Genomic DNA, 25,376 nt, shown 5'->3' with positions numbered 1-25,376 from the left:
CGTTTTGGCACACATGCTCCTTTTGAACAAATCTTTCCTGATGGGTTTATTACACGCTTTTGTTATGATTTTCACTGTTTTTCATGGGGAAATTTATCCCCAAAATTAATTTTGTGCAATTTCTAAAAAGTACGCTGCCTTTTTTCCATCATCATTTTAGTGCACATGCTTTTTTTCCATAATTATTACCTCATTGGTTGTTAATACTCCCCTGTTATCATTGCCATTCTTTTTTATAAGAAACTTTATTATCAAAATTCAATTTTGCAATTTCTCAAAAGTACGCTGGCATTTTTTCATCATCGTTTCAGTGCATATGCTCATTTTTCACAAGTATTTCCTGATTGGCTGAATATACGCACTTGTTATCCTTCTCTTTTTTTTCATAAAAAACTTTATCACCAACAACTATTTTAGTGAAATTGTCGCTGTATGTTGTGAGCAGATTGCACGAGTGTTTTTAACAATGAAGGCGTGGTTTCTTCAAGATAAGTTTTTTTTAAATCTTTGGCTACCTGATATACCTTTTTTTGAAAATTATACCACCAATCTGACTCAGACTTTTTCATAATATACCTTTAAACACCTTTCAAACAGCCTGAAGGAAATGAAGAGTACAAGTAGGGACTCGTTTTTATTTTCGTTGTACACAATGATAATAATCAGATCTTTTAAACAATCATGCCAAGATGGTTCATGCCATATGACGATGTTATTTGAAAGAGCTGCAATGTAAGCGTGCCACGCCACGGTGGTCTAATGACTAAAGTACTCGACAGCTGGCCCGCAGGTCACGGGATCGAATCCCAGCTGCGGCGGCTGCATTTCCGATGGAGGCGGAAATGTTATAGGCCCGTGTGCTCAGATTTAGGTGCACGTTAATGAGCCCCAGGTGGTCTAAACTTCCGGAGCTCTCTACTAAGGCGTCTCTCATAATCATATGGTGGTTTTGGTACGTTAACTCCCAGATATCAATCAATAAAGCGATGTAAGCGTAAAGAAGCAAAAGCGGAAGAAAAGGTACCATGCGATGGGCGGGGACGGGAGCTATACCATTCGAATAGCGCGTCCTACGCTTTACTGATTGAACTACTATGGTTACTAAACCGCCATCCACTTTATCTAGTATATATGTGCACCAATCGTGGGAGCATCCGTGGGCGCCACCAGGAGCCACGACAACGAGTGTAGACCACGTTTTCCGCCTGTTCGACGTCATGCAGCAAGCGGGCTTTTTACGAGATGGCAGCTGAATAATTTTTTCTCGCATACTACCCCAAAGCAGAAAGTTTGATAGGAGACCCTCGATTTGAAGGGAAAATAAAGAAGAGTGCGGTTAAGGGTACATTTTTTTGTTGGAATCACAATAATGAGATCTTGCAGACAATCGTGCCAAGGAAAGTGTAAGCGATGTTGTTAGAAGTGATCACAACGCAAGTGTAAAGAGAAAATAAAGTCTCACAAATGGGAAACACAAACTTCAGCAATGAATATTGACACCTCAGCCAGGCCACGATGGCTGTTTACGTTAAAGAAATTGTGGTCATGCGCAATTGCTCTGGCGTGTAAAATTTTGACGATGCCACAACGATGACAAAGTTACCTCAACCACCTAACTACGTCAGGTAGTCTTTCGGCTCACACGCTGCAGCAGCTCTGATGTCATCTTCAGCAAGAAAGGACTTTGTATTTGGGCGTTTTATAAACGCCACTTGCCATGCACCGGATCTTTACGGAAGCAAACGCTCGACCATTCCGTGAGAGTTTCTGCACGGTCTCGACGCGAGAACGGTGAACTTTAAGGCGACAAGCCTGTTGACGGCGACCACATGATATATTACAAGCTTTAGTAAGCCTGCGGTACTTCCAGCAGTCTTGTTGAAGGAAGAAGGATTTCCTGTTAACTACCATGGCCTGAACAAAACCACTCAGAAGGACGTATATGCTTGGAATAGACTTTAGAACCTGAAGGATGTTTTTCATAAAAGTCTACACTACTAGTGATTAGCTAAGAAGCTTCGTCTTTGACGTGCTCATGGCCGACATTCTTCCAAATCCTGGCCACGTGCGATTATGTTCCAAAATTAGTAAGATGAGACATTTTTGCACGTGGTTGAGTGGCTGACATAAAAATAGTGACTTGCATGGCATATACAGCATGACCTGCAATCCCCACTTACAGCACGCTTGCGATAATTTCGCTAATTTAACCTGAGGCAATGTAGATACTACGTGATGTGCATGAATCACAAAATATAACAACAGGTGGTAACACGAAAAGCATTAAAAGAGTATCGAAAGGTGGCCGAGTTGGAACTTATCTGTAGTGGGCAGCGCACAAAATGACAACACACGAGGAGGTACGAGGACAGCAACTGGTTCAGCGCTTGTACCGCTCCTTTCTCTTGTGTGTTTTCATTCAGTTTCTTGCTCAGTATGTATGAAAATTATAACGCACACATCATGTATGGCTTGAGTCGCATGCCCTGCTCATGGTAAAATGGCGGCCATTTCGCTAGTTTAATACGTTAACGCTATAATTACGCGACTTGACCGAATGACGAGTCTTAAGAACAAGCGTTGTTATGAAAATCATCATATGCATCGCATTTAGAGTGTGACTTACATGCATGGCTCGTGACGTGCTCGCGGCCGTTTTGCTATAGCTCTATATATACCGTAACAGGTTACGTATGACAGGAATTTGATGAACGACAAGTAGTAAATAAAGATCAATGCATGCATGCAAAGTATGACAATTTTTACGCCACTCTCACTATGTGCTATCAGCTGTTAAGATAGCCTGACATATTTTCCGAATGTTATATCGCGGCATGCCTCTTAAGGAGCATACATGAAACGTTAGAGCATTCAAATGGTATATGCATATTAAGCACAGCACAATTCACACGCTATGCTCCTGATCTGATCGTGGACATTATGGTAGCTTGACACACAGAAAACCTCGTCTGGCGTGATATAACAATGATGAACAAATGACAGTTGCCAACATGAATGTCACTATAAGTATTTAACGTGCGGCATCTTTTTCGCGTCCCGCTTATGATTTGCGGGTGGCCGTTATGGGCCCTTGCATAATATCAAAATTGCTAAGTGACACGGTTATGACGAAGACAAATGAGAAATAGGAACACCAGAAATCAGATATTCGTGTCATGCATGATGAACATAAAAAAGCATGTCGTTACGCCAAGAATCATGGCAGGCATGTCATGTGCAGAACGTGTCCCACGACAGTGCTATGAGCAGTTCCGCTTGCTTGACCTGCTGCGAAAGGCGCATGGAGCGACGTGAATCTAAGATGAAAATAAACGACAAGTATTAACACGAAAAACATAACACGCATTTCTTGGGTGGCATATTTCACACGCCACGTTGTTTATCTGTTGGTGCTAGTTTTATAGCCGATGCAATGTGAAACTTCTACAATGAGTGCTAACCCATTCACCTAATATGACATGGCGTAGCATATTATTTGAGAAATTGATGTCATGTACGAAATACATACATTACAAGTCGTTTTGCTAGTGCGATATATAGCAAAATCGGTATGGCTTGAGACAGCTGCATGGTGAACATATCTGAAGTTCACAGAACGAAAATAGTGGCATGCATGTCACGTTCGCAATAACTTGGACGGCACGTTCAATCATAGTCTTTCATGGTGCTTTCATGCACTTGTTAAAAACCAAACTTTGTATCGAGCGAAATAAGTCCAATGCAGAACCTGTGCAAGTAGCAGCATGAAAATTATGACATACGTGTCATGTGGAACACTATTTACATGCTGCGTTCATCGTGCGCTCGTGGTCATACTGTAGGTGTGGTATCACAACATATCAATATTTTTTGTGTTATGTCAAATCTGTGCAAAACAGCAATTGGGGTGGATAATATTAAAATCCAGATATTCATGTCACCTAGAGCATGAGTTCAGCATGTAATTTGTTGTTCTCTTGGTTGTATTGTTAGTTTTATACACACCCAAATGCACGGGGATTGTCAAAAGTGTTTCAATAATATGAGTGACAAGTAGTAGGATGATAACAACTACATTTATGGGATGTACGACTTTAGTTGCCTCGAAAAGTCTAGGAGAATTTGCAGTCGTTTTTTTACAGCAGATATCTAGAATTGAAATACGGTCGAATAACAGTCTGATGAACACAAACTGAAGGTCTAGCATGACATCCATAAAAAGCATGGGATGCACGCCATTTTTCACGTGTAATCTTAGTGACGTTCATACGGTGAGGGTGTCTTGCTTTGGTCAGAATAAGAACCCTTGTGGTGTATGCAGTTCCTCCCTGACCGTTCTGCATTGCATCGGTTATCGAAATACGCAGGCTGCTCCGATCTCTTCAGGGCTCTATTGCAATATGAAAATTCACTTTGTTTCAAATCGCCTAGTGCACAAATAAAATTGACTGCGAAAAAAACTTCACCTTTAGTACGTTGAAGACTTGAGTCATTACGGCAGCATCCGTGTACTCTCTGTAGATGTTCAGCAACCCAAAGTGGGTGATATTATCATTCCAAAAGGTGACTATACGTCCGAAGAATGCAGGGTACTTGGACTCTCGCAGGAAGTTGGGCCTGTAGAGAGGATGGTCACAACAAATTTGTTCGCAGAGACAGAAGGCACGAGTACACGTTGCACTGCACAGTACTTGCTCACGAAGTCGTCACCACTATTTCTTTTTCGCCAATGTGCGAGACTGCTCAGAAGGCGAAAATATCGAATGCCTAATCTAACGAGAGAAGTAACCGTCTGCTTCAGTGCCGATACACGCAGTCCGAATGTTCATAACATAATGACGTAAATAACTTGACTGAACAGATCGCCTAAATTAGCGCCGTCCTCATGACATCGCCTACGCTGGCTTCACATTCTATTAGTCACGCATGAAACCGGCGGATGCTCAGTGGTTAGGTGGTCACGGATGCAGTGCCAAAACATGTGACGCACCGAAGGCTTGCTAATACTTGTGCTCCCAGAGGTGGTAGGTAATCATATCATGTTTGAAAAACTTTCACAGGTGCAGTGAGTAAAGGGTAGGGTGCTGATGGCATCGAATGACGCGTTCACAGTAAAAAAAATATCTTGATGGTCCAAAATTTTAATAACAACTTGAACAATGCGCACTCATTAGAACGCGAAACCATGAATTATTGAAATGACTGTAGGGCTTGGGTTGATAATTGTCAGGTAGAGCGCACAGAGCAGTGCGCCGGGTTTGCTTCGCGCTATGATATTGAAAGAACCTATCTCGCTATCGAACCGCTATGGTGGTCTAGTGCTTATGCTACTCAACTGCTGGCCCGCAGGGTCTGGGCACAAATACCGGCGGTGGCGGCCGCAAGCTAGAGACCAAATACTGCTGGATACCTGCGTACTTGTTGAAGCAATACTTCTTTGCAGATTAGTTGGTTCATACTTGAAAAATAAATTTGCTGCGCAAACTTGAAGGAAAGCGAGAAGGGGGACAGTTGGTAGTCTGCGCTCTTTCCTGTCTCCCTTTTTGTTTTCCTTTAGGTTGCGCAGCAAGTCGATTTTGCTGTATACATAGTTCACTTTCTTTTCTGCTTTCCCGCGAAATCTATATGTGTCAGGGCCAAGTGTACCATACACATGGCACACGCTACATGCGCACACGCTACATGGGCCTTGGGGATCATATATTCTACATACCTTCACTACTATGGCTTTCCTAATTGTATCGTGCTTTTCGGAAGTTGAACTGTTACAATGGTGTCTGCGTCCTGCGTTTCATTATCCTAAATGTGTAACATGTACAGTATACATTATAGGTCACTCGCAGAAGTGCTCTTTAGAGGGCTGTTAAGTTCCTTGAAATAATAAGACTTTACCCAAGAAGAACAGGAGAGCATGAAAATATTGGGAACCTAATATATATATATATATATATATATATATATATATATATATTTATATATATACTCAGGCATTAAAAATTAAAAGCCGTAGAGACAAGACAGGAACAGCGGCGCAGAAAGACACGAGCGTGTATCTTCAAACGAAGTGCTAACACACACTTCTTTATTTTGTTTGCCCTTTTCGGCTGGCTAGGACTAGAGGCTCAGAACTCTAGGTGATGTTATTACCCCTCCCATTAGAATATAGACTCGATGCTGATACACAATGGGACAGCAGGGGTCATAAGGAAAACAAATGGAAGAAACTATACTTATGATCCAGAGGGCATATGGAGGTGCAAAAAAATGTCTGTGGTTGGTCATAAGAAAAAAAAAAACATTAACACAGTTCACAGTTCATTGGAGACCCAACGGACAACATAAAAAAAGAAAATGTTTGCTGCCAGGGCACAATAAGGCGATTTTCACCGCGTAAGGTAAGGTTTTAAGCGGACGACATGCACAATCTCTGTTTGTGATGAGTGGCGCTGGGTAGTTGCCGAGACTCTGTCTGGAATAACTTCATAGTTGGCCTCGTTTAACCACCGAAATACTGTGTAGGGTCCGAATTACTTGCTCAGGTGTTTCTCGCTGAGACCTCGCCGTCTAACAGGAGGTAAACCCACACTTGGTCGCCAGGTTGATAGGTGACTCGTTGATGGTGGATATTGCACCTTCGGGTGCCTTCACATTGCTGCGATCTTATTGGCACATGAGCTAGTTGACGTACTTTTTCTGAACGATGAATGTAATCCTCGACATCAGTAGTTAACAGCTCGTGTTGGTCGATGTCACAAGGAATCATGGCAGCTAGCATGGTTTGCACGTCTCGACCGTAAACGAGGCGTAAGGGTGCGAACTTAGTTGTTTACTGGGTTGCGGTGTTGTACGCAAACGTTACATACGGGAGGATCTCGTCACGCGTTTTATGCTGCACATCCACGTAGATGGAAATCATGTCCACCAGCGTTTCGGTTAGCCTTTCTGCCAGGCCGTTACTCTGGTGTGGTATGCGGTTGTCTTACGGTGGTTCGTGTAATTGAGCTTGAAGATGTCATCCAACAGTTGTGCCACAAACGCTGTCCCTCGGTCAATGATGATACATGATGGGGTGCCGTGACAAAGCACAATGTGGTGAATGAAAACTGGGTGACTTCGGATGCTGTGCCGCGTGGCAGTGGCTTCGTCTCAGCGTACCGCGTCAAGTAATCAGTTGCGACGATAATACACTTGTTTCCGGAGTGAGACAAAGGAAACGGTCCAAAGAAGTCTATCCCAACCTGGTCAAACGGCGTATGCGGTGGGTCGATGGGTTGTAGGAGGTCTGCAGGCTTCACAGGTGGTGACTTGCTATGCTGACATTCGCGGCATCCTTTCAAGTAGCGTTTGACACAAGCTCGGACTTTAAGACAGAAATATAGCTGTCGTACCCGGTCGAGCGTCTGTTAGTATCCCAGGTGGCCGTATGTTGGCTCATTGTGGCAGGCTAATATGATGTTATCACGAAGGTCTTGAGGAACGACTAGAAGATAGGATCTGCTGCCGACACCAGTGTTTTTCTTGTATAATATGTCGTGTCACAAGCGAAATGACGGCAATGTACGGGGAAGTGGAAGAGGAATAGATGTGGTGCTGCCTTCTAAATGATCGATGATGGGTCTTAAATCGGGGTCCGCTAGTTGCTTACTGAGGACGTGGGCGCACATAGAGATAAAGCCTGAACATTGTAATCGCCATTATACCGCTAGAAATTCATTGTCTGACGTTGAATAGTTGGTCTCGCCACATGATAAAATGCGGCTCGCGTAGGCAATCACACGTTTGGTCCCATCTTGTGTTTGCAGCAAGATAGCTCCGAGACCAATGTTGCTTGCATCAGTGCGCACCTCTGTGTCGGCGTCCTAACCAAAATGACCAAGTACAGGGGGAAGACAATCGATGCTGCAGTTCCGCAAAAGGAGTCGCTTGTTCGTCAGTTCACAGAAATAGGGTGTCGTCACGCGTAAGCCAAATGAGCGGCTCCACAATCTTCAGAAGTTTTCATTAAAGCAGCGATAGTATGCGCAGAGCCCCGAAAATTGTCGAAGACTTTTCTTGTCTGTCGGAGCCTAAAAGCAGCCACAGCGGCAGTCTTCTCGGAATCGGGTCGAACGCCTGCAGCGCTCACAACGTGACCCAGGAACTTCAGTTCATTGTAGCCTAATTGGCACTTCTAACGTTTGAGCGTAAGGTCAGCAGATCGTACAGTTTCAATAACACTCCGAAGGCGACGAAGGTGCTCGTCAAACGTTTTTGAAAAGACGATGACATCACCTAGACAGACAAGGCAACTTTTCCACTTGAGGTCAGCGAGAACGGTATTTATCATTCGTTGGAAAGTGGCCGGAGCGGAGCAGAGGCCGAATGGGAGCACTCTGAATTCATGCAGACCGTCAGGAGTTACAAAAGCCGCATTTTCGCAGTCACGTTCATCAACTTCCATTTGTTAATAACCAATTCAGAAGTTCATTGTGGAAAAGTACTTTGCTCGGCTCAGATCGTCAAGAGAATCGTCCACTCGAGGCAACTTGTACACGTCTTTTTTTGACGTTATTCAGTTTCTATAATCGACAGAAAAAGCAAAGTGTACCATCCTGCTTCATTGAAAGGGTCACTGGCGATGACCATGGGCTGCTTGACGGATGTATAACACCGTCTTGAAGCATTTCCTTCACATCCTTTGAAGCGCGCGTCGTTCAGTTGGTAAAACGCGGTAAGGCTGTTCCGTATACGGTGTGCGTTGCCGTAGGTGATAATACGGTGTTTGGTAATCGATGACTGACAGATTCTCGATGAACGAGCAAAACAGGCGTGAAATTCTATCAACAGGTTGTTCAGCCTTCGTTTGTTTTCGTCAGAAAGCGTTGGATTTACGTAAATGTCCTGGAGAGGTGCTTTGGCAATATCGGTTGCCTCGGAAGCAAAACACTCAGTCACATTGGTTACTCGGTAGGCATAGGCGACGGAAGTACCAGGGAAAAGGTGTCAGTGCTCAAAGCTTAAGTCTGTAACAAAAACCTCGCAGTGGCCAGCCTGGAGGTGTACTATAGGCTTCGCGCTACGCAGACACCTTGGAAAAAGTTTTCAGCAGGGATTGATTGCTCTCCACCACCATTTCGTTATCTGCTGATTCGTTACATGCCACTTGAAATATAACACTTGAGCGCGGTGGTATCACCGCAGTATCGTCAACTAACTGCACGCAGACATACTCGATTGTGCCTGGGATCATGCTCTGGTGTGGCGCTTTTTGTCGAGAACGTGACGAGTCGTTGTCGAATGTCGATGATAGCACTGTGCTCCCTCAGGAAGTCCATGCCAATGATCAGGTCTCGCGAACACCGACGGAGAACGCTAAAGCTGACAACAAAGGTAGAACCGCGATGCTGTACTCGTGCTGTGCAAACGCCGAGTGGCATGATGATGTGCCCGCCAGCAGTACGAAATGGCCTGAAGTTCCAAGGCATCGTCATTTTCTTCAGAAGAACAGCCTGTTTTTCACTTATTATAGAAAAATTCGCACCAGCGTCAACTAAAGCACTGACTTTGAGACCGTCGAGCATCACTGACACGTCTAATGAAATCATTGCAGAATCAGCTGGTGTCGTCGTCATCGGGGAATCGTCAGTTTGCGGATGTGCCGGTAGGAGGACTGAAGCTTGTCTAGTATGAGCGGCCTCGCCCTCGAAGGTTGCTTTGGTTAGTTTTCTCGGCATGGACTGGGTGACCGACCCTGCGCCAAGCTGGAATAGGTACGGGGATTAGGAGAAAATCGCCGCGGTGACGGAAAGCGTCACTGGTGCAAGGATGATGAAGTTCCACGCTGCTGAGCCACATGCTCATTTTCAGGCGGCCGCTCATCAAGCCTGAGTGGTGGTGAGTTTGTCAAAAATCCGCGTAGTCAAAGTTGTCGGTAAGAACACTATCGGTACAGATGCCCAGCTTCGCCACAGTTGAAGCATAGAGGACGTCGATACGGCGCACGCCAGATGTCTGATTTCCGGGAGATAAGGTGAGGTGTGGTGTAATATGGCGCCGCTTGGAACATCTGCAGCATGACTGGGGCAGAATTGCAGAATTGAAGGTGTAAAAGGTTGCCGCAAAGCTTGAGCATACGACATTCGGGGGAATTCACTGGGTGGTTGATAATTTCGCATGCTAGACTTAAGGCATGCTAGAATTCATCTCGAACAACGCTGGAAAACAAGGAGATAGTGGGCTACGAGGGCACTGACAGCTTTTGGAAGTCTTCGCGGATGACTTAACGTATGATCGCTCCGGAAGAAATTGATTTGGCCACCAATATCTCCCAAATAGTCCATAGTTGAAGCGTTAACGTGCCGTTCGTCCGACGGGGCCCAGTGCCTAAAAGTGCTTTCGATGGTGACTGTTCTGTGAGATATTCTGACACAGTCTTGGATGAACTGTGCACAAGCCCACCGAAAAGATGCTCTTTCACCCCGCGCATGAGGTACCATACGTTCTTTGCTTCTAGCATGCCGGGGTCTGCTCGGTGGAAAAGACGCGTGATGTCCTCGACATACATCGCAACCCCTTTGTTCGGCATTTCTATGCAGGACTGCAGGTCACGCTCAGCTCTGTTCTGACGGTGAAGGCCGGCATATGTCCCAAGAAGTCGGCGTTTCAAGTCTTCGCATGAAGTAAGAATACCTGTTTGGTTCTCAATACTTACACATGCGCCGTACAAAAGACTGAAATTGACGTGCCACTGTTTGTCTGTGTCATCCCACTGGTTGTGCAAGGCACCAAAGTCCTATGGAACAAGGCAATCTTTGATATCTTCAAGTGCAAAGCCATGAAAGAGCTGTGGCGTTCGCGGAGTGAGTAAGGTGCAATGAAGCGGCGTTGTGCCGTTCGTACTGATTGGGTTGGTGTCGGTAGGGCTCGTCGTAGCTGCCATGTTGTTTGCAAGGAGTCCAAACTCAGGGGATTGCCCTCGAATTTTTCTGCTGGCGCAGTGCGCAGGAGTGACCACCGGTACGACGCTTGAGTTCATGCTATGTGGAGGGGTACGGCGCATAGATAACTTTACAGCTCCCCCTTGTTTTTCACACAGCAAGAGCTACAGAGGCAAGACAGGAACACTGGGGCAGAAAGGCACGAGCGCGTATCTTCAAACGAAATGCCAACACACACTTCTTCTTTGTTCTCTTTGCCTTAGTCTTCGTGCAGGTATGGAATATGGAGCAATGGGAGCGTTGTCAACAAGGATAAATCAGGAACACAAGCAGTGACCAGGGTGACAGTTGCGAGTTTGCACTAGCAATATGTTTACCTGTGCGCTCTTTTTGTTTGTGTTTGGTAGAACCCCGCCAGCGGTGTCGAGTTGCGGAGGTTTTCACTTGTGGTGTGTGTTTTCTTTCTGCGCGTCCTTCAGGAATCAACAGCGTTTGCCGTTCTTGATGAAGCATCGCAATTGCTGCGACCACATTCATTGTTTCTCCCTTACAATGAATCAGACATTTTTTTACTACATGAACTCTCACAAATCAACGTGACAAGTTTAAACGTTCATAGTATTTATACATCAGAGTGGCTGGGTCGTGCGTGTACTATATGAAAATGTTATTTTTCTTCTTTTTAATGACTTCAAGTAAAGAGGCAAAGTCTCAAAATGCTGCATCAACAATACGTTCCAGCGGTGTAGTCAAATTCAGAGCTGAAGAATAACGTGATTGCCTCTGCGCACACTTCTACTTTGCCATATATAGTGCAAACTTTCACTACGCCAAAATGTGCGTGATGTGCAAGAGAACATCTCGTGCTGTTTCGTTCGTGCAGAAAAAAAAATGCTGATAGTGCTTCTAAACACGGTGCATTCGTTGTAAATGTTTATTCACTCTGGCGCAAAGGAAAAGCCGATCGCGGTCTGGCTGAACTTGGACGCCTCATCAAGGAAGGTCCTCGGAGCCAGGTCCCAGCTGCTGGGACCACCACTAATGGTGTTCCTACCACCCTTGTAGAGAGAGTCGTAAAACATGACGTCGCATAGTCCATCTGGAGGCAGGTAGAGCACACTTTTGCCTTTCGTATTGCGGACCGGCTCGCTTACCGTGCACAGGAAAGTGGAGTTGGACATAACCGGGAGCTCTGAAAAGAAGATCCCGATAATGAATCGAACATTACCATTCACACCCCACACGCCGGAAGGCAAACTTTTTCTCGAAGTGGAGATAAGGGAGCAGGGTGCCTAATGCACACGTTGCTGTGCCTGTAAAAATAGGATCAGTTGAATTTGTACTAACGCGTATGCCATCTTTTGCAAATTGAGCAGGCCGAGCTGAACACGTTCGCCACGCGAAACTGGCCGTGCTCTCTATACGCATACGTTTTTCGTCATGATATTTTAGAGAGCGGGAGGACACGAGGAAAGTAGTCACTTTAGGAAAGTCTACTTTCCAAATTTTATGTTTCAAAACACACGTATATAATATTCACCGTCAATGACGCCACGTATATTATGCAAGCTTGACGTTAAAAGCATTAGCACGAGTGCTCAAGCGCTGGTACTGGTGTTTGCTATTTGTGAATTCGCAAGATAACTTGCTCGCGACACTTTTTGCGAAAAAGGGTGGCCCCAGGCACGGTTCGAGGTAGATGCACGTACCATTTCTGTTGATTGCTTCCTGATTCCTACTTTTCAAAACTACCAGAATTCTATCGCGTGCCGTGGGCGGTAAGCTAGGATGGTAATTGGTGGAGTAGAAAGCTTAGTTCACTCGCACTTCTATGCACTGCAAAAAAAGGGGTCATTGGTATTTTGTTTTTAAAGTAATGCGCAAAACCTTCTGAGAATATTTTAACACGACGTGATTTGGAATGTCTTCTCACCGAATAAAGCATTATCTGGGAAGTACAAGGAACATCAATTTTCGCTCGCAGTGATGTGACATCACGGTATTCATTATCACTAATACAACCCTGCCTACTTTAGCATATTGCTTTTTAAAGTGATATTTGCTTGCTATCCAGGAAGTCTTGCTCCATTAGGCTAAAAAGGCTGTGAGACCAACTGAGAAATAAATTGCCAAAAGCTGCCACTGAGAATTTATTACGGCAGGTCACTGCATCCTCAAGCCAAAGCTGTGCATAGTTAGAACGTTCGGTTCTCGAGACAAGACAAGTACTGGAGGCATCTGCCTATCGAAAATGTTACCAATATTCGGATAACAGAGTAATTTCCAATATAGCTTTAGGATGCAAGCGATGTGTTAAATAGACAACGAAAGTCAGAAATTGCACTGCTGGTTCATGACTCTACGGAATCCAACACAGCGTCGACCCTTCGGAGGCAAAGCGAAACCCCTGCAAAACAGCACCGCTCCCTCTCCTATGACAGCGTAGCTGCTGCAGCTTGAGATAGGGTTGTATCTCGTGGCAACGCAACACTCTTCCTAACTCAGCACTGTGAACCGGGTGCATCGCACAGCCAAGTATAGTAGAATAGAGCAAGACGGCAAAGAAAAAGCGAGGTTGACGATGATGAAAAAAATTCAGAAAGTAAAGCATGGCATAGTTTTGTATAATATATCATAACAGAGGGGTGATCATAGGCTTTGTGTGTCGGTAAGTGACAAAAGGGAGAGGAGACGGCTAAGCATAGGACGCCCTCGCATAACACTGTATACTATAGCAAGGCGGTGAAAAGTAGTGATCCGCGGGTACGGATGACGGAAAAAAAGAACCGATGCGTTTTCTTTAGTCTCTCATATTTGCAATTGAGTATCACATTTAGGTACCACGCCGTGTCCTAATATCCCGCCCTAATATATTTTTTTGTTCTTGGTCTAACCGCCTCTTGCACTGCAGTGAATGGAATTCGGTCTGTGATCTATACAAACGCATGGGGCACAAATAAATTTAATGCACTGAAGAAAGGAAGGCCACTTGTCGAAACATTGCTTTCAGCAGCAGCCGCTGTGCGACAACTTTTCATTTATTCCTGGAATACGTAATACTCTCGACATCAGTTTGACGCTCCCAATTTCATACTCTTTACACTGTAGCTCCTGATTGGCGTTGCACTCTTGCACTCGGAGGAATTTGGAGTAGAAAACAAGCTATAAAAACTTCAGGTCTCATGTTAAATTTGAGACAAGGCAGTACCGTTTTGAAATTCCTTACTTAGACGTTTCAATGTGTGACAGTTAGCATAAATTTGAAAAAACTGGCTAGGGATGGTGCTGACTTACGTAAAAATGGCGGCAGTGTGGTTGTCTTCCGGGTTCCTGTAAACAAACAAAAGACAAATTTAACGACTTGCAGAAACAAAAGGCTGCTTCAAACTTTTTCCTAGCCCTCACTGAATGGCCTTAGTACGTGTGTTTATTGTTCCGGCAATCTATTGCCGCAAAATGTTTTTCTCGGATGCTCTGAGCTCATAATTCCGTTTAGTGTCAACGACAGCGCTGAAACCTACACAGCAGCCATCATGAAGGGCTATTACCTCCATCAGTGTAAGCCACTATCTTGAACACATTACGTTTTTCTTTGCACTCGTTACTTCAATTTTTTTGTGAGCCAATGTATCCCTTATTTTATCAAAACTTACCCCGACGCACCGCCGAGTGACTCTGTGTTGATTGATTTCTGCATAACCTAGTTATGCATGGGTGCATTCATGCACTCTAACTGCGGTCCCGCTTGAAGCCATGAAAGAACTAAAAAAATGTTTCATCTGGTTTTCTGGATTTAGCCACATATAACCATGCCCTCATTAGGAATTCATGAAATATTTTGCTTCCCTGAAATAAATAGGTTGCCAGTAATGCAACCATCATGTCGTCCTTGTCCTCTTTATTATCATATAAAGTGCTTCACTTTATTATGCTGTATATTAATCATTTCTAGATCATACGAAGGCTTCTACAGAGGCTTTATCTTTCAATCTAGTCTCACTAAAAGTATCCCGATATTTTCTCCTGTCATGCATGTCATACAGAAAGAAGGTTTCATTTAGGTTGAGCAATGCTGCAGCTGTGCCGCATGACGATAGTTAAAGCGCGAGAACAAAACGACGACACAGAGGCAAGAAGGACACTGGTCTCTGTATCGTCGTTTTGTTCTCGCGCTATAACTATCGTCATGCCATACGAACTAGCCCAAGCTGCCACACTTCTAATGTGCCGCATAATCATTCATAGCGGTCGGGATTCTGCTTGCTGAAACCAAAAAGTGCCAATGATAATATAGGTGGATTCGCGCTTTATGACAGGCCTAACTTTCACCAAAAGTCATACAAGGTGGGTCCTATCTCGGTGCAGACGACTACTCAATCTTGATGGTAATGCGTTCAGGCTTCGTCTATTCGCTTCTCAATTAAAAGGCCACTGAGGCAAAAAGAGTGTGCGTCAATAGCGAGACATAAGGTTCTAGGGAGGCCTTAAGTTGTGGTGGCTGTTCTCTCTTCTATGCGTTACATCACACAAATCTAGAGAACTGCGTGGTGGTGTAGCAAATTTACTGTCGGTGTGGATACCAACTTCTAAGCCTCATAATGTAGCAAACATCGCGGGCGTTAAATAGTGTTCCGTAGGTACGAGCTTCGCGCCTTTGAGATTCACTAGTAGTAAGAGATTATTTGACAGTAGATGGATAGAAAACAAAGCATTCTGAACAGTGCTATAATCGCCGCTGACTTCGTAGGTGCAAACAACTTTCTGCACTCTTGGCAAAAAAACAATAAAAAGGTCACTATTTTCAAATAAGGTAATTTTGCCACAGCAGTACCACATACCGTACTGCAGCTCAATACACCCAACATGTTAAGTTAATTCGGGTTTTTCAACAAGCTTGTGATGAAAAACTTCTTGCAGTCACCACCATGAGGCTTCACTTTATAATTTCGTATAGAATGGCCGTTTTGAACAACAAATAAAGCACGCAAACAGAGGCGCCTTTTCCACCGAATTCACTCCTTTCGCCTGCTTAAGGCATTCTGACAACCGCAGTTTCCAGGCTAGTATTATTTACACCACAGGAAGAGCAAGGAAAACCACGTCGCAGGCGTGCTTCCAGCTTAAAGCCAGCGTTGTGTGTGTTCGCGCGCACGCACACATGTTCTACTTGTCCGCGTTCAATCGCTCTGTTCAGACTTAACAGAGAAGAAGCAAGAATGGAGTTAATACGAGGCACCAGTTACCAGCATGTTGGGTGTAGCGCAATCAATGCGGCCGATGTAGAGCGCGTAGCCAGTTCCCGACCCGTCAACTATCGAAACCGATTGGTTCCGTGAAGGTGAACGCGGAAGACCCCGAGCATAGGAAAAAAAGGAGCCTCCTTTGTTCGCACGGTTCACGAGCGGAGCCGTCAAAGTCATCCCCGTTCGGGACTAGAAGGAGAAAGCTTACTCGGAAAAGCGTCTGGCAAGAGGCAAGTCAGGCGCCACCGTCTGAGTTTAAGCCATTGTTGGCATGCACGCGTGCTATTGAGAATGACGTGGGGACGCGACCACTTGACTGACCGAGACCTAGTGGCGGCAGGGAGACGAGCATAACCTCCCCTGCTGTACGTCATTACCGAGTGCTGCTAATAGGGAGTTTTAGTGCTGGGTACCCATTCTCTTGGGGCCTTGCAGGCTTGGGAGTGCGCGGCGTTGCGTGCCGAACCCATACTCAACCGGAATGCATTTTAGTTGGCGCCACGGTGGCACGCACGCAAACGCAAGCCGCACGAAGTTCACAAGCACTCGCAGAGCCATAGCGTCTTGTCGCGTATTATTTAGGTCTTTTTATGATTTAAAATGTTAAAATAAACATACATAGTGATCAGGACACTTTATTATTTTGTAGAGTAATCTGGTATACGCAAAAAAGTGAAAAATACAAGGTTACTGTAATGACAGTGTCGACATCTTGTAACACTTCGTGCAACCGCAGTCATGAACATGTTAGCTTACGCGTAATGTTTTTGAGGTGAAAATGAATAAAAAGGTTACTCATCTGTAATATTGTCGCTGCGCAGTTTTTGCACCAGATGTACAATGCACAATGTTTCTGCAATAACAAACTTGTGGTTGTCTGTTTCACAATGGCCGTGCTAGACGGCGCCACCTATTCAGCTGGTCGGGGGCTGGCATATGCCTTTTAGTTTCTATGTTCCACGTCATTCTAGCTTTGGAAATCTGACTGAAACCGTGTAATCACTATAAGTGGTCGCACTTTGGCCTATCTTAACTCGACGGCTTGAGTATCCGCAGTGCGGATACCGTGAGTTCTTGTGAAGGTGGACCGCGCGGACGCATTGCCCCACCGCCCCATCGATCATGCGACCCATCTGTTTGGAGTTCGCGCATGCGCAATACCGCCGCCCCAACGTCCTGCGTACGCAAGCCGCTTGGGTACCCAGAACTAAAACTCCCTAATATGTCGGGGCGCCTCGCTGTCGCATGCACACCTGTTAAGCGCACGGAGCGCAACGGTGTACCACCGCTCTTATGGAGGGTTCTACGAAGCAACAATAATGAGAGAACTGACGGGGCTCGAGCGTAAGAACGGCTGCCGACAGAAGTCGGCAGACGTAGGCAGCACGGCCTGGCATGGGAGAGAGTGTCACACGCGCAGAACCTATGCCTTTGCGTGTTTTATTTGCTAACATGGTTTTAACCAATGTAGTACCTGTTAGGAAGGTGTTTCTGTGATTGGTTGTGATGATGCCAGTCCCAACATGTTATTGGTGTTTGTAAAAACTCTTTGTTCAACCAAGGGCTGAAAAGAGGTTGTTTGAATCTGAAATGAGAGCGGATGTTCGGGCTTGGACTCGGGCAATAGCCTGAAGCTGCAATAAAGTGTCTCTTCACCGGACTGCGGCTCTTCCTTTGCGCTGCCACTGTGCACTCGAGTCATCGAGGGGACCCATTCGGAACCTGAATGATCTTCCCTCCTAAGCTATTGTAGAAGCTAGTCGAGGAGGAGGAAATTAACTGATGGGATCTTACATAAAGAGTGGCTCAGTAGGATTCTCCAGCAGATGTGGAACGTGAGTTGCCTAAACTGAGAAAAAGTCAGGCTTCATCGTGAGAAGGAAATTGAGAAGTGGCAGTGAGCCGAGGAGAAAGAGGAACAACGAGACGTACGCCTCGAGAAGCGTATGCATGCAGTAAGCTTAAAACAGATTTATTTGGGACGGAGCAAAGGCTCTGCGGACGCATCCGGCCATACGTAGGCTGCTGCCATGCAAAGCATGCCATACGCAAGACGCTGGCTAAGTCTTCAAAGCGGGTTGTGGAAGCTCATTTAAACCTGTCCAATATGATTAACCGTACCTCAGATTATAGAGACCTAGGCAAAAGTGAGTTACGTGAAAGCCAAATTTTTTCCGTTCATGTTGTTTCCTGTTGTATCAAAAAAATAAGCTACTTTGTGACGTTTTCCAATAATTTTTGTCGCAATCACTAATACAAATTTTCAGAAGAGTTAAGCCCGAAAATTCCTAATGGTAGGCTTAATTTCAATATCAGTGTAATTCTGGAGTTGTCTGTCTAGTAAATGAGTTAACCAGGAAGCTATCGTTCGACAGCGCGAGTATAAAATTTCCGACTGGTCAGAGACACAAAAATTCGCAAATGAGTTCTGTGTAATGCCACTTGGTGACCCACTGATTAAAAAAAAAAGTGGTCTTGTGCAACAATATATTGAGGTTTGATTCTTTTCCCTACAACACCGGTTGTCATTTTCGATTCTAAAATAACTTAATTAGGAATAAATTCTGACGATCATGATCGAATTGTCAATAATTTTGCCTCACTTCACAATAACTCGCTTCTTGGTTTGCTAAGTGGATAAAACCTGTAACCGCGCCAACTGGCATGACGTCAGAGGAGGAGCCTGTAAAACCATTTTGCAGCCTTGTTCCCACTGAAGAGTCGACGCTCTGTGTGTGGGGGCGTGTGGGCGTGCTAGTGTGGGCGTACGTGTGTGGGCGTGCGTGGGCGTACGTACGTACATGTGAGCTGCTCTGTCCGCTCTCAATCACGCTGTTCAATTTTATGTAAGGCGGACACAGCAGTACATCTTATGTACGAAAGGGGGGCTCAGTGGGATTCATTGGCAGATATGTAAAGTGAGTAGCACAACCTGAAAGAAACCAGGCTTCGTCGTCGGAAGGAAATAAAAAGTAGGCGGCGATCGAGGAGATGGAGGAAGGAGGAGACGCACGCCTCACGAAGCGCGGCCGCACAGCGAAACCAAGCTAAATAATAGATACATGTTCTTAGGCGTCTACAGACGCTCTTCAGACGCAGCCTGCCAGCCTTTCCCAGGCTGCGCCCGCAAAGCTGTTGCCGACGCTCAACTAAAGCCAGAGTAGTTTTTTCCTGTCACTTTATTCACTTTTTATCTAACACACGTGTTAATATTGTGATGTAATTCACCAATGATTACGGAATCCATCAACCCAGCATTTTATTAGGATTTATAGAGTGACAGAGAGAAAAAGGAAAAGTAAGGCAGGAAGGTGAACCATAATTGAAGCATACGGTTTGCTACCCTGCATTTAGGGAAGGGGCAATGCTGAAGAAAGATGGGAAAAAGCAGAGCGAGAAGTACACAAGCAAAAAAGAAAGCTGAAAATAGGGGTGCACAAATTTTCGCTTATTCTCGGATCTACACCGGCGACAGTTCCATTGCACGGTGGTCTACCTAGTTGATGAGTTCACCAGGAAGCTACCGTTTGACAGCGTGAGACAAGAATAGTCGACCAGTGGTAGCACGTGGACATAACATTTTGCAAAGGTGTTCTGCGCAATCTGGCAAGTTGGCAGAATGATTACGAAACGAAAATTAGCCTTGTGCCGCAAAATTCGGTGGTTCGAAACATACCGGTCAACTTGTGTGATTCTAAGGAACGTCATTTGCAATATTCTGTGACCATGTTTGCGGAGTTGTTGATGATTCAGCGTTTCTTTGAAGTGACTGGCTTCCTGGATAGCTGAGTTGGTAAAACGACCAGACCGTCAGCGTGCCGGTCCTGTGTTCACTGTCCCGACAAGGGCCTACCTGTCTACAACAGCATAGAAGCATTTTTTTCCGACAAGTGCATCCTGAGTTTCTCCTGCCATTTTCCTACAAATACGCAGCCGCGTATTTATCTTGCGCAACCTTTGCACCACCTACATAATTCCTCAGAGATAATTTGAAAGAACCTATTTTAGGTTTCTGTGATAAAATGTGATCGTAGAAACAGTGAAACAGAATTAACAAGGGGAGGGAATGAACGAGAAAAATTTGGCTGGAGACATACGCAAAATGTACGAATTATCAAGAGCAAATACAAACTCAAATTTATTTAAAATGAATCCTGATTGCATGATGGTGTGAAATACAGCGCATAAAGACGACACACATAAAAAAAGTGACGGCGTAGCCCTAACGCTTTGTCTTCTTTTTTGTTCATTGTCTTTATGTGCTGCGTTTTGCACCATGAAGCTACACGAACTCGTCAAATTTTCTACGCTGCTGCAACCTTAAATGAATACCACGCGAGTGACCGTACCTTCGTCCTTCACAAGCTCTCAACCATGTTGCTGGATTCAACAGAACTAATTTCAAATAACCTCCTTTAGACCTTCATAAATTTATGTGAATAAAGAGCACTGATACAAAAATTGAAAGGCAGCATAGGTAATGAGTGAGATCGGGGCCCTTCGCTCTGCTGATGTCGACGTGGCGGCAGTGTTAACTAACCCTACCTCCCGAGTTTGCGTTTGCTTGTTTCGGACAAACTCTTTGCGCCCGCGCGTCCCGCAATTTCTTCATCTGTGCCTGCGGCTTTGCGTGGGCTGTGTATTAGTGCGGCGCCTGCTGGTGCATGCTTTATCGCGCGTTGCCGCGTCACAGTTGCGCGCTCACATGGGTAGTTGTGTTCTCCTTCCTGCTTGAACAGCGACTGCCTATCGCTGAGCGCTTTATGAAACCAAAATTGCGGCTAGGTGCTCTCAAAAGGCCTGTACATAACAAACTGTCCCGCTCGCAAACGAGGGTTACGGTTGTGATAACTGGGTCATATATATACATGTCAGCAAAAAAAATGTACGTGTCTGTGCTGTTTTAACGCTAGAAGGCTTCCGTACACCTACCAATATTTCAAACAGTCGCACAAGATATATCCAAAAAGCATAATAGTGAACATATGATTAGCTATTTAAGTGATTCTTAGTATATTCCTGAAAACACTTCCACTTGGTGCATTTGCGCATAACGCAGCTGCGTGTTCGATGGGTGTCATGGTTTTCAAGGTTGCTGTCGTGGACCTATGGGGCTCATTAGTATGCTCTTTCTGCTCGCAGTCACCGTATATCTAGCACGATGTTTTTCCCACTGTATAAACGTAACACTCTGGATATTTGTAGACAAGTAGCGCCACCCGTTGGTGCAGTTTAGTGTATTACAAAGCCCGACAACCTTGCGTAGCTTGCTGTGCAACCAGGTGCAACTAGCACGTATGACAGAACGATTGAGCTAAATAGTAGCGGTGCTTGCACATTGGACACTCCGAAGAAGAGCTACGAATTTCTTCCCGCTTTTCGGACGCGACACCAAACTGCCATGACGTGATGGCCGGTTCACTTGCCAACCACGGCAAAAGTAGGAGCAGACGCAACAGCTCCACGCACTACGAAGGATGACCTCAGTCGACGCTACTACTGCATTGTGAATTGCCACGAACTTAAAGGACTTCAGGTTTACCGATTTCCGTAGCTGCCGCGAAGCAAAACGACGACAGCGCTGGTCCCGGACCATTGGAAACGTGTTGGGTGAGCGAAATACTCGCGTTCTCTACAACAAGTGGTCGCATGACAACGTGTGATATTGTTAGTCTTCGGTTATTATTTTGAGTAGCCTTGACATAACACGGTGGTAACATTTATTATGAAGCTCACCAGAGCCCCTGACCATGGTGCGCGTGGTGGTGCGCGATAACTATAGCACAGCTTGCCAGATCAAGGATTTTCGAAAAACCATGCTTCAACATCAATGAATGTGAAGTGCTTATGCACGTTCGCTGTGGATGGCTCTGATTGTAGTGCCCAGTTATGGCCAGCGCGGCAACGAGGTCTTACGATTGGCCTGCATGCCTGGCTTGACGCCGCTTTGACGCATTAGACACTGGGGCTTAGCGTACCCTGATTTCTTCCGAGTGTGTGCTCCCAGAGATGCACCAAATGCGGCGACAACAGAGAATACGTTCTTCTAGTTATCTCATGTCGTCGGCACCCCTCGTAAAGCCCTTTGGACACGCCTGACCAACTGACGAATTAGGAAGAGTTGTTGGCCGTGGAGGCGGCTTGCATTGTCGTCAAGGTGCCCCGGGCAAAGGACCCAGCGTCACGGAACTATCTGCGTATGCATTTCTCACGTTCTCCGTGGCGCCTTGATGCCGCTGTTTCTACAATTTGTGGTCTGCCTGGCGCCACATACCTATCAATGCAACAGACAACAAAGTTGAGTTCTACGTAAGACTCAACGACTTCGTGCTGTGCTGTGTCGTGCGCGGTGTGAAGTGTTTTTTCCCTCGCCATGGGCTGAACTGGGCATCCCTCTTCCCCCTTTAGTGGGTTGGGAAGGAGGTGGCGTTTCACCTTCCCCTTTCGGTGGCAAAGGTGAAGATGTCATAGTTTATTGTACAGTCCTGGCCTCCATTGTTTTTTCCTGCAGGGAATTCGGGAAGACCAGGTAATAAAATGCGAGCGCCAAGGTGCTCCTGACAAGCTCCCACTAGCTCCCAGAAGCTCCCGTCATGCTTCCATCGAGAGCTTCTATGATGCTACCACCATCATGTAACACGCTACCTGTAAATATTGTAATTAAAAGTAGCTCTTAACAGATCCGGGCTCCTCTCCTCGACATCTCGCCAAGACTCTGGCTGGCTCAGGTCCTCTGGGCAGAACACCGGCTACATCAAAGGGTAATGGTATAGCAGCGTTTTTCGCAGCACCACCACTTCGCAGCACCACCTGCGAAAAACGCAGGCGGTGCTGCGAAGTGACGCCTATGGCACTTGAGTCGGCTGTTATATTGTAGCACATTTGACAGCCCTTTTAAAAACCACGCACCTAAAATTACGTGATCTTCTCGTCAAAGCCACCAAACGCTCAAAACTATTCCATACGAATGTTACGGTAGTCCAGGTAGTATTTAAATTTCAAATAACAAAGCCATCATCTTAAGGCAATTATGCTAACTTACTTCGTGTACTTTTTGCAGGTCGAGGTCGTCTTGTGGTCACTGGTGCTTGAGTAGTTGTGCTTGCAGTTGTCCGTGTGGTAGTGGGTCGTGGTGCGGGAGTAGTTGGGCTTGCAGTTGACCGTGTGGTAGTGGGTCGTGGTGTGGGAGTAGTTGGGCTTGCAGTTGTCCGTGTGGTAGTGGGTCGTGGCGTGGGAGTAGTTGGGCTTGCAGTTGTCCGTGTGGTAGAGGGTCGTGGTGCGGGCGTCGGTCTCAGAGTCGGCCTTGAAGTAGTCAGCCTTGGTTGGAAAGTCAGTCTTGTAGTCGCTGGTTTAGCGGCCGTCTGCTGTGTCGGAGTTGGTGTACTCAAAGTCGGAAGTGTCGTGAAAGATAGTCCACTCGGAGTCGCACGTGTGGTAAACGCATGCGAGCTTGGTGTTGCTGTTGTAGGAATAGGGCGTCTGGTAGGCCTACCTTGAGTCGGAGCCGGTACCCTTGGAGTGGGACGAGGGACAGGCGGACGTGGTGGCCTGGTAGCCATTTTTCCACCAATTTCGCACCAGTTGGAGCGAAATTGGGGGTAGCCGGAGCAGTAGTAAACAGCGAAGAGAAGGGAGTTTCTTTTGGCGTTGAAGGCGGTGTACTCGGTGTAGCAGCATGCGTATGAGTGATATCCGTGCTCAGCTGGTGCGGACCACTTGACGGGTGGATTACAGGCATGGTTGTATTTCCAGCCTTAGTTATTGGGGTGTGCGGAGTTGGGAAAGAAGGCACTGGGCCACCACCTCCTCCACTTCCTCCACTTTCACCAAGAAAGTCGTCATTTTTATCGGTGGCCAGTTCATCGCCTAATAAAAAATTGTACAGGAAGTGTTATGTGTAACCAGGTGATGTCGAAAAATGGGAAAAAAACACAACCGGTTTTCTTCTAAAACGCTTTCTGCGTTCCGAACAATTTTCATATTGAAAAGTTACAAGCACAATGGTCAACGCTGCTGTTCTTTTTTTTACTGTATAATATTGTGTATATTGCAGCATAGAAGCCGAGTGCATAACACAACGTTTAAAGAAATAAATTTGGTGGTTTTCGTATGTTGTGACAAGCCTTAAACAATTGCCACTGAATGATGACTGGCTCAGTTACTGCATGGCATTAACTAGGATGTCACTGACTTTAGCAATGTTAGAGGACCAGGTGATCATGTACGTTAAATATTGAGTGCGTCCTCGCCAGAGAGAGCACCTTGAAAAGAATGCAGTAAAGCGTGGAGTTTTTTTTTTCACATGTACACAGCAGATATTAGTGTCATTGATGTAGAATAAATGAAAGCCTGAGCCACTTTCTGACGGTTCTTCTTTATATTGAACTGGTGCGCCGAAAGAAAGATCGACAACTCACAAAGCCGACCCACAGTGGCATTAATATGGAAGTCATAAGACACAGGCAACTACCGATGGCCTCACAGCCATTGCATATCTATCAAGAAAAAATAATGGCGAAGCAGCCTGCATAATGAATACGATAATACTACGCAAAAAAAAAAAACAACACGTGCACACTCCAATACAAGTAATCACATGTTTCTTTACTCTCTAGAAAAATGCAAACCACAACCATGCAGGGCCATGCTGATACAATGTTTATCCCTTTTGCTGCTGATGTATTCCTTAATGATTTCTTTTATTGAACGTATTTTTTTATCGAAGTACAAAACCACACCAACAGCAAGCTAAACGCTGAGAGGTGCTATTGATTGTTCGTATAATAAATATTTGCGAAGCACGGACTGGTGGCCCAGTTGGTAATTCTTTTTCACTTAAGTGCGCGAAAAAAATTAGAACACAAAAACTAAAGAAAGACACCTAGGCACAGTGCACTTTACAGGTGCCCTTCTGTTGTGCTTTAATTTTTTTTCTTTCACCTCAGTTAGGATAACACATGTTGCCTTTATAGTCTATAACGTAAATATAAAAAGTTACATTGAAAACAAAAAAAACAGTGCTTTAATCAAAAGCCTGCAACGTTAATCACGCAACTTATTAAAACGCAATAAAGTAAATAATAATTAAATTAAGTAAACGATAAATAAATTAAAAATGCAAAATATAAAAATGAAGTGCTTGAATAAGCAGGTTATTCCCATCTATACACCTGTGCAGAACGGCTTTATTCAAGTAGGTCATCTTAGACAATGTCTA

The 25,376-nt window shown here is 45.3% G+C and overlaps 1 protein-coding gene across 1 annotated transcript in view; it reads right to left on the bottom strand.

Annotated features, from left to right (window-relative positions):
- Window positions 1–23,897, bottom strand: part of LOC142768320 (uncharacterized) — an 83,815-nt gene extending 59,918 nt beyond the window's left edge. The window contains exons 1-4 of the mRNA XM_075870289.1: window positions 23,652–23,897; window positions 23,202–23,476; window positions 14,211–14,246; window positions 4,467–4,617 (exon numbers count right to left, since the gene is read on the bottom strand). Coding sequence (XP_075726404.1) covers window positions 4,467–4,617; window positions 14,211–14,246; window positions 23,202–23,476; window positions 23,652–23,897 — 708 coding nt within the window. The remainder of the gene's footprint in view (window positions 1–4,466; window positions 4,618–14,210; window positions 14,247–23,201; window positions 23,477–23,651) is intronic.
- Window positions 23,898–25,376: the final 1,479 nt, after the last annotated feature.

The sequence above is a fragment of the Rhipicephalus microplus genome, chromosome 8 (assembly GCF_043290135.1).
Source record: "Rhipicephalus microplus isolate Deutch F79 chromosome 8, USDA_Rmic, whole genome shotgun sequence".
Lineage (NCBI taxonomy): Eukaryota > Metazoa > Arthropoda > Arachnida > Ixodida > Ixodidae > Rhipicephalus > Rhipicephalus microplus.
This window is presented reverse-complemented; position numbering and strand designations above follow the sequence as displayed.